Source organism: Ammospiza nelsoni, chromosome 20 (assembly GCF_027579445.1).
Source record: "Ammospiza nelsoni isolate bAmmNel1 chromosome 20, bAmmNel1.pri, whole genome shotgun sequence".
Lineage (NCBI taxonomy): Eukaryota > Metazoa > Chordata > Aves > Passeriformes > Passerellidae > Ammospiza > Ammospiza nelsoni.
This window is the reverse complement of record NC_080652.1, coordinates 6520249-6531746: the sequence shown is the minus strand read 5'-3', so window position 1 is coordinate 6531746 and position 11498 is coordinate 6520249. Positions and strand designations below refer to the sequence as shown.

Below are 11498 nucleotides of genomic sequence, written 5' to 3'. Positions count from 1 at the left end.
TTGCTCGAAGGGGAAGCAGCGAAGTGCATCTCTGCTTGCGACGGGATCCTGCATCCCATCCCTGGGACGGGGCGATGCTGGGCTCTGGGGAAGTTTTACCCTGCAGAACTTCACACGCAGTTTCTGCTGAATATTTGAGTGAAAAAACGTCCTACATGCATTGGCGAGGCTGGCAGCAATCCCCTGGCTACCGCAGTGAAAAAACACCGTGCTGCAGTAGTGCCACAGCATCACACAGAACAGACTGTGTGTCACAACGCCAGTGCTTTAAACAAAATAATAATATACTTCTTGTTTTCAGGTGCTTAAAGACGCTCCTCAGCAGTATTACATAATGTTACTATCCTACTAATACGCTTTGCAGTAATGGAGAAGTGCACAACTGTGAATCAGAAGGCATTTGGAGGTGATAGCATTCCCACATACAAATTTAGAAACATACTAATAAACAGAAGTGTGTTCCTTTTACTTAATTAGAAGTTTTTCTAGCCTAAACATTTTGTGATTTGCAACTGAGTAATTAATAAAAGGAACTCATGATAAAATTAAAAATTTGAACCTAGCTTAACTGATTTGAATTAATAAAGCCTTAAATTAATACAAAGCTTTTGAATATGCCCCTGTTGTTAATAAAGCAAGTGCATTTGATTAATATAAATCCTTCAGAAACCTGATGCTATTTAGAGCATGGTCCAGGCTGTTTAGTGTTTAAGCAATTATTTTGACTGTTCCTTCAGTGGAAATACTGGAAAGAGGAAAATCAAACTAGCAAATGTAGACTGAGTTCAGAGGAGCAGGGGTGTTTCCACACCTCCAGCAGATCGGATCAAGGCTGTGTTTGGCAGTCACTGGGGACGAGCTTGGGGGGGCTCTGGGCCGGGGTCCTTTGCCCACCGCGAACTCGGGGTTCCTACAGCGGCTTCCCCCTTTCCTTCAGCTCTCAGACCCGCCAGGGGAGGCAGAGGAAGGGCAGGGGGCAGTTCAGGGATGCTGGGGAGCTGGAGTTCCCCAGCCTGGAGGGAAAGCGCTGGCTCTCAGCTCCCGGGTGACCCCAAGGCAGTATCCCTGGCTACCCCATATCCCAGCCCCGGGCATGGCTCAGCTGTGTCCCACAAATCCTGCAGAGAGAGGGGCCCGGTACGTGGCACCAGCAGTTCCTGCCCATTCGGCAGCCCCTGTCCCGCGGGAAGGTAAGTGTCAGAGCTGGGAGCAGGATGTGCCCCTCCAGCCCCGGGGGATGATCCCGGCGCAGGTCCTGCCCAGGAGCCGGCAAGGGGCGGCGGCACCGGCCCGGGAGCTGCGCGGACTCTTTGGGGGCTCCCGGAGCAGGGCGGGGGCTAAAGGCGCGTCCCGACCTTGAACCGGCAGTCCCTGTCCTCCATTATACCCCAGAGAGCACGCGGAAAAGGTGATAATCAAGAAAAAGCCTTAAAAGTTGCAATTTTTAATCCAGGAGAGAGAGGAAGGACATAAGCATAAATCTGTTTCCCGCAGGAATCAAATGCTATGTACCAGGCATCTGCGACCTCCCCTCACTCTTCTCCATAAAGGAAAAGCAAGCACTGTTCACATCACCCGTGAAAGATGGTGTTTGGGACTAAAGATTTGCGTTTGGCACTAAAAAACTTGATTATTTTGAAAAAGACTCTTAGAAATGGTAACATCAAGTAACAGTTAAATGTATTTTAATTCCTTCAAACAGAAGGATAGCTTGAAGGTACAGCAGAGAAATTATTTCATTGATTTCATTCTCTTTAAAAAAACAAAAAACAAACCAAAACAAAAAACAACATGGCTTCAAAATTCAGGAACAGTATCCAATAAACAAAGAACTATCCTTATGCACCTGGTTTAGTGTGGTACAAAGAGCTTACAGATTTAAATGAATATCATAAATTACTGAGAAATCGATTCAGATAATGCTTGTTTACAGGGACAGAAACTATGTTGACAAGTATGAATAAGTACACAGATAATCTCTTTAAAAACCCCAAACCTTCCTGGCTGTATTTACACACTCAGCTGTATTTGTTTCCTTTGGCACGAGAAATTACAGACAAAAGATTCCATTTTATAGCAATTAAATTTAAAAATAATCTTTGAGATAGTTAGGCCATATAGCCCCAGCACAGCAGCTTTATTAAATTGCTGCCAACCCTTATGTTCTAGCCCTGGAAATTCAAACCAAAAAACCTGAAGTCATTTACCACCTGTGACAAATTTCACATGGTGGGATTAACTGTATGTGAGGAACTCAAGCAGTGGGGAATTAATGATATTTAACAAGAACGAATCTCCCATTATTATCCAATGTAGATGTCTTTTAAAAAGCTCTTTATACACATATAAAATAAATCCAGTAAAAAATGGACACCCATTACATATATTCAGCCAAATTAGACATTAAGTGAACAGTCAGAGCACACGATGGCCAGCTGTAATATTTCTTGAGCATTGCAGAGAAATGTGTTAATCCCTAATCATTTCCATGCTAGGAAAAAAAAAATTAAATTAACACTTAACTAATATGGTTTATTCTTTTACCAGTTTACTCTTTAGCCATTTCCAGGAGTAAACCCTCAAGTTTCACAGCAAATTCAGTATTATCAGTACAGTAGCAAGAGTATTTTGGCACCCTGTAAAATCCTAAAGAATGCGCAAGAAAAAAATCTCTTAAGTAGCATTTAATTATCCAGACTTCTCATTTCTTGTTCCTGCTATTTGACTTTACAGAGCCTGAAGCTTTGATTACTTTCAAACCAGTTTTTATAAGTTTTCTGCTAGTAACCAACAGGGATGGAACAATGGCACAATATTTTTCCTAAAGCATTCAAGACTAGCAAAAGGTAATTTTCCTTGAGGAACTACAATTAGGACTACATAAAAATTAAGTAATGAGGCATCATGGCAAGAAACAGCACATCGACCCTCTACCACAACAGGAAGCTAATTTCAAACTTACAACAAAAAGGAATCAAATTAAAAAACACTAAAATTTATAGGACTTCATGGGTTTTGTTCCTTCTCTCTCTAGATGGTAAGAAACCATTACTGATCAACATTGTACTTGGCTCTGCAAAGCAGGATGAGGGCAGAAGCTTTTGTTGAGATGGAATAAAGTACATGGTTGTCTTATTTTTGCATTGATCACATGAGACTGGACGTTGCATTGTCTCTGATAACTGGATTGAATCCAAGCTGGACCACACACTTACAGAATGTTTTCCCTCACACGTTATTTGTGCACGTCTCAACCAGACATTGATCTTGTTCTGCCAAGTGTATTCTTAAGCATCAAAAAAAGCTGAATTTGACTACAGCAAATTCTGTGAGGAAAAGGAATCAGAGAATGTAACAAGTCTTCCCAGAAGACAGTCTTTTTCTACACATCCAAAGAGCCGTTTGAATTTCAGATGAGCTGATAGAACATTTTTTTCTTAAATATTTCAAAAGCAAAGCATGTTAAAACAAATTCCATTACATTTTGTGGAATACCAGTTCCAACACCCTCTTATGTGAAATTGTTACAAGTTTCTCACATGCAGTCTCTTAAAATGAGAGTACAGTGTATCTAAAGCACATATACATGCTGCTACCAAGGAAAAAAAAGCAGTGAAGTAGCAACTTTTTATACATGAACTTTACTAAGAATCTTGCTCTTTGAAATAGCCCCCAAATTAGCTTGCAATTAAGATTTGTTTTCAACTGAAAAGACTTACAAAACCACCCAAATATTTTAAAACCAACCCTTGGTCTTTTTATTCTGAGCTTGCATGGTATTTTCATGCAAACTGATGTACTGGAGATACAGTACTGCAATTACTACAAATTCTACAAATCGAGTGACTTTCCTTTTTGCAAAACATGAACATATACCTGTGTCTTCACACACAGCACATGACCCTACAGGAACTCAAGAGTCAGTGTGCAGTAGGAACTACCACAGGAAACACTTTACAGGTACTGAAATAGTGGGAACTACATGAACTGGTTCAGTCCACACAACCACAAGGCTGCACTGCACTACAGAAATACTGACAAAATGCCCCCAAAAAATGCCAAGAAACTACAGCAAGTTCTAAATAGGATATAAAAGCTGTTTCTTTCAGTGAAGACCAACCAGTCCCTTTGTGTACACATTTAGTTTTATTGTAACAAAGCAACTTGTACACTTTAACGTTTAAAACTGAGCATCTTTCTTTCCTTTCCAGTGAAAACAAAACAAAAAAAAAAAAAAACCAAAAAGAAAAAAAGGAAAAAAAAACCAAAAAAAAAAAAAAAACAAAACAAAAAAAATTAAAAATAAACAAGAACAAAATTACAATAGAGAATGTCAATTCCAAATAAGATCCTACAGGTTCTGCTGATTCTCCATCAAGTGGCAGGGCTCAAAGTCATCATTAGGAGAAGATTTTATTTTAAAAGTGTCATCTTAAACTGCAAGGATGTTTGTTAAACATCACAATTAAACATGCCAAAGGAGAAGAAGCCATGTTGTCAAAATGCCCACTTAACCCGCCCAAACTTCTGAAACCCACCCCGGCTGACCTTCTATAACCCCATTTTTATTTTTATTTTTTTGTCATTTTTTCTTTTTTTTTAAACAAGAGAAAGTAGACAGATACATGTTGGTAAATGCTAACTGTCCATATTCACATAGAGACACAGTGTAATCTCTGAGCCCAATATACAGAGAAAGAAGGAAAAAAGCTAGATTCTATGCACTACTACACAGGGGCCTAGCACTCTTCAGCTTCCAGCAGAGTGAAGGGAGCAGAAGGTTTTCTTTTTTCCCACAGAACATGGTGTGTTGAATTCATAAAGTTTTTGTTTTGAGACAGAAAGGGATAAAAATGAACTTGAAACAGAAACTGGTAGATTCTTTTCCACTGTATTCTGCTCAAGATATTTCCCCAAAAGAAATCGTGAACCATGGTGTAGAGGAGAAAAAGAGACCTCAAGAGAACAAGGCGACTGAGCACAAGAAAAAAAAGACAGCAACTTGCTCCCAGGGACTGGAGAAAAATTAAAAAGGTAAAAAGGGGGTTTGGAATCCATCAGTGTTCAATTAGTCATCTTCTCCTTCATCCTCCTGTTGAAAGATAAGCAAGAAATAAATAAATCTAATCACTAAACTTCAGATAGCAAATGCAGTGACCAGAACTTTTTACAGTGCTACTCATGGTGCTCTGTGATCATCTCTTCCCTCACTATAGGATGGTAACACTTGCCCTGGGTGCCCAGCTACTGAGCACAGAGAAATCACTCAGTCCCTGGGTGTCCCAGGAAAACACATCAGAGGTTTGAGAAATTGTGACTTAGAATCACTACAAGCACTGACAAGTTTAGCATGCAGAAAATGAAGGGGTCATCTTTTCTCCCTCACTAAAACTCATAAAAATCAAAATGCTGCACCTTTCACATGCCAAATTCTAGGTTATACAACACAGCCCAGCACAGCCCTCCTCTCACTGCACGGGGTTTGTGCTGCTGGAAGTCAGACACACCACGCCCAGTTTCAAGAAACAAAGACATTCTAAACTAATTCCCAACATCCTGGATGCTGAATCTGAAATCCCACTTACTACTAAAGCAAAGTTTTAATTCCTGAACCCAACAGAAAGCGTTAGCTAGGCTGGCCATAAGCAGAAATGAACCAAGTGGGAAGGATGGCTGGATGTAACAACAAAAGCCTTTTATATGTAAAGCATTGCTAGAATGCTCAGTAATGAAGAAGGAATTTTGTCACATTCACATCCTAGTTCTCCTAGAGCACTTCCCTTACAAATTTACTGAAACTATCCACTTCCACTGTCTCTCATATACACAAACATAGTTATTGCTACCTGAAACCACTCAAGTTAATGCAGTCACAGTTCTCACACCTTGGGGTGCAGAAAAGAGCCAGTTCACCTTTGCCACAATTGGTATTCTTACAAGATCCCTCTCAAACACCACACAAATGGCATGAAGGGCAAGATTACTCACCTCTCCTTCCTCTCCCTCATCATCATCTTCATCCTCCTCCCCCTCATCTTCATCTCCTTCTTCATCAATATCCTCTAATCCTTCCTCCTCTTCATCATCATCGTCATCCTCCTCTCCCTCCCCTTCTTCATCATCCATATCAGGAACCTTAAAGACACATTTGCAACATCAATTCAGTGATGAAATTCACTTTTTCCCAGAGCTGCTGTGGGTGCAATGCCCTGCTCAGGGCTGTACCTACCAAGTAGTACTGTAGAGGGTTTGGCCAGATGTCATCCTTGATGACTTCTCCTAGCTCATCAGCCCCTGCATCAGAGTGGTCAGTGAACCAGGTGAAGAAGCTTTCTGGTTCTTCATGCTGCCTCTTCCTACTGGCTTTGTTCTGTGTCTGGCTTGAACGTTTTGTCAGGTCCTGAAAAGAAAGTTAGGAAGTTCCCTAAAGCTGTCTTTTTATGGCTTGTTTTTCCTATAAGCACCATGTAAAAAATGCACTTGTCTAAACAACCCCAAGAAGTCACTTTCCCCTCCCTCTTCAAGGGTAAGTCTGAAGCCCAAACAACTGACAGAAGATACTGCATTTCTCATAAACATGAGAGAACAGTAAACCCACTGGTTTCTTTCAGTGGCCTCCACTGGAACACTGAAACTCATATAATCTCACATTTCATTTACATTTCCCTATCTCAGGGAAACACAAGAATGACAAGTATTTAATGACACACTGAACTTACAAGGTCTCACAATGACTGAATGCCACTCAGAGTAGTTGTAATTGCAGCAACTACTACACAAAGCCAATTTAAGGAAGTCTCCACACCTCTAAGCTCTTTCAGCATTTGGATATAAAGACCTGCCTAGGCCTTTTTCCCACTCTGAAATCTTCAGGCCACTCTCTGAAGTAAGTGCAAAAAAACCCCACACAAACTGCTAAAGCACATGGTCACAAGAATCCATATAAGGTTTGTATCTATCACTTTACCCTAGAAAAGACGTAGTAAGTTTGTAGTAAGTTTGCAACAATCTTTTTGTAAAGTCTGAAATTAAATAAATTATTTCTTTGACCATATGGTTACACCACACTTCCAGTGTTTCTTCTCCTGATAGAATGACAACATTTACAGGTCTGGACTGTTTAAGAACAAAGCAGAATTCACACTGATTTTGTGCTGTATTGCAAAGATCACATGACTGGTCTGTACAGGAATGCAATTTCTGATACAAGAGGAAATGTTCTAGTTCTCAATATGAAAAACATGAATTTTTTTCCTTGGTCTGAGAGTGACAAAACAAGCTGCAATTCAACTGCAAGCCTCAGCTCTACTTTTAAAACCTCAGTTCAAAATCTTCAGGATAACACTGAAGAATTTCTACAGAAATAAACTGCAGTAAATTAATGATTCTTGAACATCGCCTGGGTGACAGGTATGCCCACATTAGTATGGCTGTAAATTCTACAAAAGATGTGGCATCTGGAAATGAAGTCAAAGAAATAGATGAAAATATAAAACAAGATCACACACTGCTACCTGATCCCCCTAAACCTGTTGTCCTTGGAATTCTTCATTTAATAGTTATTGTAAGTAAACAATAAAACACAGTCTAGAGATCCTGGCCAAGGAAGAGATAAGCTAATGCACTTGGTAATGTTTTTACTTGGTCACACTTGTGAGAGCACACTTGTGCTCTCCCAGATGCAATCCTTACCTTTCCAGATTTCCATTTGATCTCAGTCGATTTTGAAGATGGGTCTCCACTTTCATTGAGGTGAAACTCTTTGGAGAGAACTTTATTTTCAAAGTAGGGATTCTCATCAAAATACTGCAGAGTGGAAAGCAAAGAGTTAGAACTCACAGAATGCAAACACACGCAAGTCAAACCTGGCACTATATATGTAACTGTGGAGATTTAAGTTATAAACTACAACCCAACATGCAATTATATTTAAAAAAAACAGCAAAATCACAAGTGAATGAACCATTTAAAGTACTTACAAAATCTATTCTGTAACCTGATTTGATGTCTTCAAATTCTGTCACCTCAACTCTGGTCAAGTAATGCAGTGCTTCCTCATCTTCTTCTCCCAGCAGTGCAGATACTGAGAGAGAAAGAGGAATCCCACATTAACAAAGTCATGAAACAGGCAGGCAAAGCACAGCAAACTGACAGCCAGGAAGATCTAAAAAGCAACACATCTGTCCAAACCAACTCCTCATGGCTCCTCCTTTTCAAGTTACCAGCCAACAGCCTACCCACACATACCCACCCTTCCCTCTCAAACAGCTTTTCATACATGTAGTTTGCCCAATCTAAGCAGTCTACAAACTTGTTTTGTAGAAAGTTTACTGTCAGGAGTCCCAAGGAGCTCACTTCCCAGTAAAAAACACCCAAACAATCTGAGACAATTTTTGTTTGTTTGCTTGTTTTGCTTTAAGTTTCCAATGAACTGAATAAAGTGGGAAACTTGCCATTTAAAATGCAGAAAGAAATTTTAGGGTTGAAGTATTTAGTAAACAAGATGTTCCTTTGGCCAACCAGTGCAAGAAAGAAAAAGCTTAAAAAATTAAACCTAGGACAGAGGAAAAGTGTTGTATGGTTAGTAACAACCCCACAAGACCATCAGAGCTTTAAGGCACTCACATAACAATCAAGCAAACACTGAATTTACAGGGGAAAAAAAGAGGGCTGTTCAGAATGTACCTTGTGGGTGGTTGACAAATGTTGTTACCCAGAAATTTGGGATTTTGGCGATCAATTCTGACCTCTTCTGGAAGAATGGTTGGCGGAGTTTGTTGTATTTCTGTTCTACTTTCAAAATTTCCTCACTGGCTTGTTCATTCAGTCTGTAGGAGAAAGAGCCATGTTAACCACAGGAGAGAACTGGGATTTAAGGACACATCAGAGCAGTTAACTAAAAGTTTGATAAGACCAGTCTGCCATATTCTGCAAATGAAGTGTCCCAAAAACCCCAGAAGCTCAGAGCTGTAACAACTGTTAAAAAACACTCTGCCAGAAGCAATCTCACTGGTCTGAATGGAACCTTCTAAACACAAAGCAGTGTTTTATCTTCAACATTTTGCCTGCATAAACTTGCATATGGGTAACACAGCCCTATCACCTGCCCCCTAAAACTTTTAGGCAGGCAAGGAAGCCACAGCAAAGAAATTCTGCACCCTGTGCAAGTAAAATTTGAAGATTTAAAACTGAGCTGCTGTAAAATGGCAAAGCCCTCACACTGCAACAGCTTCACACATTCACAGCCCCAACAGCCACCTGCAGTCCCTGTAGGACACCAGGCATGGAGAGAACATGCAGGCAGGGACTGACACAGAACCCACAGCCCCAAGAGTTTTGGCATATAAAATTAACACCTCAGAGACATTTTCTGCATAAGCACATGAATATTATAATAAAAATGTATAATAAAAGCTGACTTTTTCAGCCAAGTGTTTCGTTCTGCTTGCTAACAGGGAAATACTTTAGCCAAACAGCTTACACATTAACTTGAGAAGCCAGGGTGAAATACACTTCTATTATCAAAAATACCACAATTAATTAAAATTTTTAAACTCAAGTTCTACCTCTTTAATTATACACAATTAGGCAAGAAACCAGGACACTTCTTTGTTATTTTAATGTCTCTAATCAAGTCAGAACACAGGTATATCTTGGCAGAGTTCAAAGACAGTGAGCACTACTGAGTGCTCACTTTATACTAAACACTTTCACTTTTGTCAGCTACATTTCAATTTCTGCTAAAACATTTTAAAAGCTAGATAACGTTTACCTGTCTATTTCATTCTGTACTTCATCAATGTGTTCAATTGCTTCCTGTTGCTCTTTTTCTGAAAAACAGATGAAAATGTGTCAATAATCCCTTCATTCACAAGCCTGACAAGTCACCTGGGGTTTCTCTTTGAGAAACTCTCCAGTGACCTACTGTAGAAGTTCTCGGGTATTTCTATTAAATGTCACAAGAGATACAAGGCCTGAAAGCACCAGCTTTACAGGGTGTGCTGCAGCTGAAGTGCAGCAAAGTTTGATAAAACAGCCCTTAAACTGAGTTCACCCTTAGAAACCACAGCTCACATCCCGCTACACTGTTTTACAAGCCAACTTAAATTACAAGCCAATAAAATTTTAATTAAAAAGTTGTAAGCCACAGTTGCTACGACCAACACATCTGAAGAAACGCGAAGTAATTTACAGAGCACTGGAATATCAATAGAAATAGCCTATCTGGCTACACATCACCTTCCAAAAACCGAAAAGAACGTTCAAAAATCCGGTTACAAATAAAGCGACGCGAAAGCCGCCGTTGGCAGGAATTTTCTAAAGGGCACTTCCCCCGGACCAAGTTTGGCCGAGGCCGGGCTTACGGAGCGCTGTTTACCCACCGCGCGGGAGATGAATGAGCGGCAGCGGGAAGCGGCCGGAGCGGAGCAGCGCCCGGTGCGCGTCCCGCCCGGCCCGGCCCGCGCTCGGGGACAGCTCAGCCTCTCCCGGCGCGGGGGACGCACGTGGGGAACGCGCCGGGGCCGGGGGCAGCCCCGACCTTTAAAAGCCGAGATCGCACGTGGGGCCGGCGCGGGCGGCCCCGGCACCGCGTGTCTCCGCCGCTCCATCCCCGCGCGGCCCGGCAGCACCACGCGGCCGCGGCCGGCGCGGGAGGCGGCGGCGCATCATGGCGGCGGCGGCGGAGCACAATGAGGCTCCGCGGATGCTGCTCCGGGAGGGGCGGCGGGGGGGTCCCGCTGCTCCGCCGAGCCGCAGCGCCCCCCGCCCGGCCCCGCGGGGAGGGAAGCCGGGCCGGCAGCGCAGACAAAAGGGCGCTAACATGGCCTCCTCCCGCCGCCGCCGGGCCTGCACATCCGCCCGGCCGGGCCCGCGCTCCGCCCGCCCCCGGCGCGGCCGCGGCCCGTGCGGCGGGGGAAAATGGCGGTCGGCGCGAGGCGGAGGCCGCGCCGGCTGCCGCCATTCCCGTCCCGCCCCCGGCGCGGCCTCACCTGAGGTCTCGTCGGCCCCATCGTGGTTGGAGTTCAGCTCCTTCTTACTGACTTTGGCCGCCGGCGCCGACATGTTGGTGGCTGCGGAGCGCGGAGGGCGGGAGGGAGGGGGGGGGGCTGCAACGGGGCTGCGCGGGGGGGGGGGGGGGCCGGGCACTGACTCCTCCTGCTGGTGCTGCTGCTGCTGCTGCCGCCGCCACTCAGGTCCCTCCGCCGCCGGGGCGCTCCCGCCTCCTCCGCGCGGTCCTGCCGGATACCGGGGCGGCAACGGCGCCTCTCACTCCCCTCGCGCTCCCTCGCCCAGAGCCGCCACCGCCACCTCCTCCTCTGCTGCTGGCGAGGGGCGGGCACGCGGCGCGCATGCGCGGCCCCCCCCTCCGCCCGGCCGGGCCACGGCGGCCGCACCGCGCGTGCGCACCGAGCCCCCCGCCCCGGGCGCGCTGTGCCGCGGGCGGTACGATGCGCAGGCGCACTGCTCGCCGCACACACACACACGCCGGGGAGGTC

General features: G+C 44.0%; 1 protein-coding gene across 1 annotated transcript; it reads right to left on the bottom strand.

Moving 5' to 3' along the window:
- Positions 1 to 1668: 1668 nt before the first annotated feature.
- On the bottom strand, positions 1669 to 11327 carry SET (SET nuclear proto-oncogene). Its single transcript, XM_059486294.1, has 8 exons — positions 10992 to 11327; positions 9773 to 9830; positions 8686 to 8828; positions 7980 to 8083; positions 7693 to 7806; positions 6230 to 6400; positions 5989 to 6135; positions 1669 to 5092 (listed from the first exon to the last, which is right to left on the bottom strand). Exons 1-8 carry the CDS (start codon positions 11062 to 11064, stop codon positions 5069 to 5071), a joined length of 834 nt encoding a protein of 277 aa, XP_059342277.1. The 5' UTR covers positions 11065 to 11327; the 3' UTR covers positions 1669 to 5068.
- Between the last annotated feature and the right edge of the window lie 171 nt (positions 11328 to 11498).

Excerpts from the sequence above, each read along its gene's own strand:
- SET (XM_059486294.1), bottom strand. The coding sequence starts at position 11,064 with ATGTCGGCGCCGGCGGCCAAAGTCAGTAAGAAGGAGCTGAACTCCAAC. Across the intron at positions 8,084-8,685 it reads ATTTGTCAACCACCCACAAG|TATCTGCACTGCTGGGAGAA; the intron begins GTACATTCTGAA and ends TTTCTCTCTCAG. Across the intron at positions 7,807-7,979 it reads CAGGTTACAGAATAGATTTT|TATTTTGATGAGAATCCCTA; the intron begins GTAAGTACTTTA and ends TCCACTCTGCAG.